General features: G+C 51.6%; 2 protein-coding genes across 2 annotated transcripts; both read right to left on the minus strand.

Moving 5' to 3' along the window:
* Positions 1–1167: 1167 nt before the first annotated feature.
* BU24DRAFT_413818 (uncharacterized protein) lies at positions 1168–2810 on the minus strand (the record flags this gene model as incomplete). The annotated part of the gene is made up of 4 exons (XM_033526180.1): positions 1168–1492; positions 1808–1959; positions 2367–2625; positions 2698–2810. The coding sequence occupies 4 exons, from the start codon at positions 2808–2810 to the stop codon at positions 1168–1170; spliced, it is 849 nt and encodes a 282-aa protein (XP_033379478.1).
* A 2004-nt stretch (positions 2811–4814) lies between these two features.
* Positions 4815–6698, minus strand: BU24DRAFT_355344 (uncharacterized protein; the record flags this gene model as incomplete). Its single annotated transcript, XM_033523849.1, has 5 exons — positions 4815–5786; positions 5836–5872; positions 5928–6155; positions 6227–6532; positions 6589–6698. The coding sequence occupies 5 exons, from the start codon at positions 6696–6698 to the stop codon at positions 4815–4817; spliced, it is 1653 nt and encodes a 550-aa protein (XP_033379479.1).

Consider the following 6698-nt stretch of genomic DNA (forward strand, 5'->3'; position numbering starts at 1 on the left):
GTACGTGGGTGAGCGTCAACTCAGTCTCGAGCGAGAGAGGGAGAGCGCTGCAGCCGCACGCATGATGATCGGCCGCTAGAATAGAAAGAAACTTAGGATGGAATGGAAGGCAGCAAGCGGAGCGTCCTTGCTTGCTTGCTTTGCCCTGCTGGCCAGGCATTTTTGTCCTTGTCGGACCATCAAACCTCATGGTGGGAGATGATGATGAGACGGGGGCCGGGGAGCAATCGAGGGTCTCCATGGAATTGCGGCCCTCATGGCCCTACCTGTTGGAAGGGGCGGTTGGGATTTTGGTGGTGAGGGGAGGTGTTTGAGGTATCAGCATGGGCAATCAGGCATGGGTAAGGGGAGGTTAGGGTAGGTGTCTGTGCAAGGAAGTGGATACCTATGGTATGCATGGCATGGTTGGTCTTGATGATGGCGGCCGTCGTCTCCTTCGACGACGTCGTTCGATGTCGACCGTGGCGGCAGCAATTGGCTGTCGGGGTCGATGTTGGCCTAGCGTGGGTAGGGCACTTGTGCATGGCATAGATAATTCCCGCCCCTTGCAGAGATGGGCACTGGAGAATAAACGATCAAGATAGTCAGCGACGGTGACATGGTCGGACCAGTAGCCGCACTATCAGCAGCAGCAACAGTAGTAGTACCAGTAACAGTAGCAACAGAACATGCCACCATCAATTTATTGACAATGTGGTGTTACTGTCGTAGTAGTGTTTATCATGCATCTGGACCTATTCCCAGCGCTGCTATTTTCGAGCATCTGTTCTTCAAAATCAGGAGTTGCAGTTTTGTTGTTTAAAGAATTGTTTAAGTCTAGTCTCCGACTTTTAGTAGAGACACAAAAGGGTAAGGCCATCAGATGTACTCCGTAGAGCCATCATGAGCATGTACAGGTAGGGCAGGGGAGTGGTGTCGAAAGAATTAAGTATTACCCGATCAGGAAGTCAGTCGGGCTAAGCCAAACGCTCCAACCAATCGCGAACCGGCTTGGGCGACGTCCCCAAAAAACCCAACCACCAACGAACCGAACGTTTGGCGGGAGCATCCCTCGCCCCGTGCACGTAATGCAAAGGACACCAGGCAAGTGTTTGTCGCGCGGCGATTATTGGCCATCGGGCAAGTTCCGAGAGACAGACAGACGGGGGCAAGATTTTTGTTGTTAGTTTAGAAGAGGTATTTTGGGTTGGAGGAGAGAATAGTTACTCCGTAGATGGAGGGAGACAGTAGTTTCTCCGTTGATGAGCGGCGCGATGGTCGCAATGAGGACATGGCATCGTCACCGTCATCGTCGTTGTCTTCGGTAATGCAGAAGTGTGGATTCACCTGTTTCTTCCCTTCCCTTCCTTTGCTGGTGCTTCTGCTAGCCAACGAACGAGCGATCGAACCGAGCCCATCGCAGTCGCCATCGTCCCATCGGGCCATCGTCCATGCCCGTACGCCACCGACCGCATCGCCGCCGCCGCCAGGTGCGGTGCAATATTGTAGTGCACTGTAGTGTATCCATTCCATCCACGATGGCGACGACGAAGCAACCGACTGACGGCGATGGACGGATGGCAACTGACAGCGAGTCCGGAAGAAGCGCCGCCGTTAATTAGAGTGGTGTAGCTCACACCGCGATTTGGATCAAAGAGGAAAGTGACGTTGTTACTCCCTATTTTCTTTCCTCTTTGCTCTAGTTATTTCCCTCAATTAGAATCTTTCAAAGCAATTACAGATCGTGGTGGTCCCATCGCGCGCTCCGCTTTTTGCCTCTGTGGAGAAGAAACATTTCACACCACCCCACAGTTTTGGCCTAAGTTACTTGTTAACTATCTCAAATAATATATCCATGTGGGCAACACAGTTACTACCACTAGGCGCCGGACATAATAAGAATATATCATCATTACCATTTTGCTTTGCGAGCATGTCGTGATAGACGACAAATCTAGTCGGGCTTTGCTCCACCACAGTCTACGCAGTAGTAGGTATAGGTAGTTGCACACAGTAGTTACTCGTAATACAAAGTACACCGACCCAGCATGAAAAAAAAAGGATGACTACAACGACCTGGAAGAGCCGAGGAATCCGTTCTGACTCGTCCGGTACTTTGGCGATGCCACGAGTGGTCAGTTCGCTTATTGTTTTGCCGGTGGTAGTGCTGTGATTGGACGGTCGAGATAGCTTCCTTTAGCGCCGTTCCCTAACTTGCAGTATAGCATGTACCCAGAAGCCAGAACCCATCCCATCCCATGCGGACAGGGGGTGGAAGCGCAGATCGGATTGGGTCGCGTGCGGGATCAAGAGAAGAACCAGGGCCCAAGTGCATGGATATCCAATCAGGTTAGGTAGGGGTTGCGCTTCTAGTCTCTTTCACTTACCCACCTACGAGTAGTATCCACACTGCTATCTAATCTACTCTCGGCTAGCTTCGTCTGTACCGAATGGCCAAAGTATCTAGGTATGGGTCCCTTGGGAAATCTCCAATACCTCTCCAAGTGTTGACGACGAGGGCACGTGGGGTAGTTGGAGTTGGGCAAGGACGGTTGATTGATATCTTGAATCCCTGATGTTCCCAAGCGAACAACCACAACATCAACAACAATAACGGCAACACCAACGTCTATCAAACCATCCACCCTAGCAATAGAACACAATCCAGACAATAGTACTAGATGTCCGATGTGCTCTAGAGTTGAAGAAACTTTTTACCTTTCCAACATTGTCCGATAGCTAGGAAGGACCACATGGTCACTTTCGCGATCTGGTTCGAGTATCCAACAATGTCGGGGCTCTCTCGTGTCGATGCGCAGGAGATGGTTCATGCTCCACTTGCATGCACACCTACATACATCGAGATCGTTTCATGTTCGAGGGCACTCTCCCTGGATAGCAATGCTTGTTTATATCGCCTCTCATCAGGAAAAGATCAACAATGTCATTCAACCACCCAGTATAGACACAGAAGTCCTCTATTCTCCAAAACCTCTGATGATATTATTCATGATAGACACACACACCAATTCCGGATCTCAGAAGTCCGTAGACTCCATAAAACAAGAAACGCGATAGGTTGAACGAACAAAGATGTGAGGCAAAAACGGCCGAGAGGTAGGCAATTACGTACAGCCCAGTATGCAATTGCGCATGCATGCCCATCCGGCTCCAGATGGGCCCCTCTCCCTCCCTCCACTCCACTCCCCCTCTAGCACCGTCCTGTCCTCTGCCGGGCGAGGCAGGTTTGCGAAAATCCGTACAAGATAATCCGTACTGTGTTTCCCTCTCTGCCAATAGGCGTCGTTACAACGTTTGCGGTACCTCGGATATGCAGCTTTCGAGCAATCAGCTGCAGAGAATTGGGTACAGGGTCGTCGTCGTAGTTGTCTATCAGTTCCACACTCCACTATGTCCTCCGAGTATGTACTGTCTATTTCCTTGTGCCGGCCGGTTCTGCGTCCTTAACCAATCCTAGGGAAGCAGTTGATGCAGACATACATGTTGTTCACGTTAGCCGGTCCCGTGCACCGTGCTCTTCCGATACTTTGTGGGTGAGTGAGTAAGGAAGCTAGGAAGCAGATATGCGATGGAGAGTATGGACGTTGAATGTATCGCTATGCGACCGACTTCCTATTTGTCCATGATGTGTATGTGTAGCTTTCCCGCTTTATGGTTCTAGTTCTTTTTTCAAGGGTTTACAAAATTCGAATAGTTTGTATAATGTCTTAGATTCCTTCCCTTCTGGGCCAGTCAGCTAAACCCAGCCGTCCTAACGCGCGCGCGCACGCTGGCGCCCACTCAGCTAGCCTTCCAGCTCCGCTCCGGTCCAGTGCAACTAGCCACCTGGACCTTTTGCTTCTAACCTAGGAATATCTGCATCAGATCCTTCGTCGACCTCTGCTCCCGGCGATCGACCGACCCTGTGGAGAAACGTTAAGTGAAATGGGTATGCAACGCTACGCCTCCCTCTGTTCCCACACCCCTCCCCTCCCCTTCCTATGTACCCCCCGGCACCCTCCCAGCCCCAGATAGTGAGACGATGAATAACACTAATGACGATAACATGATCACCACCGAAATGCGCCCATGACAATGCAAGCCCACCGCAACATCGCGCCGCCCGCCCTCTTTTTTCTCATCAGCCTCGTCACCTCTAGGTCAATGGGTACGACTCGGTGCCGGGCAACTGGGCTCTCCCGCCCCCTGGAGACGCTTGAATGCCGAAATGAAATCTGGAACTGAAGATCTCATTTTCGTTCTCCAGGAGGAAACTGGAAACTGGGTATTCAAGAGAGATTGGCACTGACTAAACCGAGACGGTGCCGCAACGCGCGCCCTCGCTCGGTACGAGTACTACCGCCTCGTCTCGTCTCTCTTCTGGGCCACTTCCAGGCGGCGCAATTCCGCGTGGCCAATTAGGAACAAATAAACGAAATATGTAAATTGCAGGAGGAAAATAAAACTGTACAACGGGTGGGTGTTCATTGACGATTTCAATGATGTAGTCGTAAAATTCGTAAAGTGACGATCATCGATCGCTTTGGTGATACGGGTCGCTGTAACATGACGTTGGTAGACGTCTATTACAAGCCTGACGACTGTGTCTTCGATAGAGTGGGGTGTATTTTCGGGGCCTTCGTATCCCAGAGCCAGTAGACGTATCCTCCTCTTCTATTATGGTATGTGCGGTGCGTGATGTATATACTCGGAAGGTTGAGAGGTCGAAAGGTGGTTGTGTGCCGCCGTGTTGGTGCTTCCTACATTCGAAGGGTGGGGAGGCTGAGACCTTAACTTGAATTCATTCCTGGAAGCTCGTTCAGCCTGTTGTTCGTTTACGTCCAGATGGGTGTAGGAGTGGCCACGAACCCGCTGGGGTGGTATCCCATTGGCATACCAAAATTGAATACATGATCGTCGTGAACCGAATACGGCGGGGGCACAGTTGCAGGAGACCCCAGCGGCGATGCGTAGCTAGTCGACCCGAACGCTTCTACTACCGTGCGCGGAACCTCAAGGTATGGCGACGTCTGTCCAGATGGAATGCCATGCGGCAACGAGGTTAACGGCGACGGCGCAAATGCTGGACTCAAACTCTGCGACTGCCCGTAGCTGTACGCTGCGATCTGGTTTTCAAGATCTAGATTCAACGTTTCAAGGCCGTATGGTGACTGCTGCACTGGCGAGCTATCGTTTGTCTGCTGACGAACCCAATCCCGTCTGGTCTTATATGAAGATGCGATATTGCTGGGGAACTGGATGAGGTACGACACCCCCTGTGTCCGCTGGTCGTACCGTGGATCTTGATAGCCTTGTACGATGTGGATGATGTCTTCTAAAGGACGGAGCGATAAGTTGGCGCAAAATACGGAACCGATATCTTTAAACATGGGTTCGAGGGCAAGGGCCGCCGAGTAGAAGTGAGCAAGAACAACCAACACGGTGGGATCACCACGCTTTGCGGCCAGCAAGGAGATGGGGACCCAGAATAACCATTTGCGCAACGCATACAACTGACCAAACTGTTCCTCGGCCGTCTGTGGCGGGCTTGATGTCCTCAGACGATCAATGTAACTCCGTAGCTGGTCGACCCACTTGCTCTCTTGGTCTTGTCGATTCAAGTATGGCTGGAGTCGCTGGAGGGCGCTTTGGAGATCTGAGAGAGTTTCCATGTGCTCACGGCGGGCATCTTGCGTTACTGGTGAGCTGATCGGGATCATGAAATTTCTGCTAGGCATAGGACTATGTTCTGCGATGAACTCGGCAAACAGTGACTCGTGTCGCCATGGTTGCATTGCCTGGATGACCTAGGAAAGTTAGCGAACAGCTAGACAGCGGTGACTCTATCGAACGTACTGTTTTGGTGCCTTGGACAAGTGACGCCCATCCACGCCTAGATAGTAATGTTAGCATTGCATGTCAATCTCAACGGCGACGTCTAGACTGACCAGTCTGTTGCTTGCCAGGCGAGCAAAAGAGAAGATGCAAGCACGGCGTCTGAGTTGATTCTTGTGAAAGTAGCTATGCCATCGTGCAGGCCCTTGAGGGCAATTCCTGCATGGTGGAACGCTAGATTACGCGTTTCGCTGGACTGAGAGATCCATGCCAAATGTGATGCAGAAAAGGCGAGTATCGAGTGCATCACGAAGGGATGAGACGCAGCGACGCTCAGGAATCTATGATGTTGGTCAGAGAAGCTCGGGCAACCGAACACGAAGGAGAGGCCTCCACAACGCAGGATACTTACTTTGGCATCAAGTCGGTCCAGACAGTGAGGCTCGAGGTCCTGTTTCTGAACATCTCGTTGGTAATGGACGAAAGGTGGTGTATCAGGCGGAGGTCAGTCTTAGGATATGCGCGCCAGTGAGGTTCCGGATACACTCTAAGCTCGGGGAATGGGAATTCTCCCGTTTGCTGCCAGAGCTCGACGGTTGCATTGATTTCCGCCGTCCAGAGAAGATTAGGTTGCTGAGGGGATTTGGGCGATTCTGGGACCAGTGCATTGGGACTGTCCATGTAATCGCAGCGAACCTGATGCTTTGTACAGTTTCGACTGCATGAGTGTCAGTGTACATGACGGGTTGCGCTCAGACGTTTTCCTTAGCATACCATTGTGGGAACGTCTCGTCGCAGCGAATGTGTCTCTTCTTGCAAGTCTTGCAACCCTTCCGGCTTTTGGTGTGGCTACGCCTTGAGGGGCCACCGCCAGGTCCTGCCAT

The sequence above is a fragment of the Aaosphaeria arxii genome, assembly GCF_010015735.1.
Source record: "Aaosphaeria arxii CBS 175.79 unplaced genomic scaffold BU24scaffold_10, whole genome shotgun sequence".
In the NCBI taxonomy this organism is placed as follows: Eukaryota; Fungi; Ascomycota; class Dothideomycetes; order Pleosporales; genus Aaosphaeria; species Aaosphaeria arxii.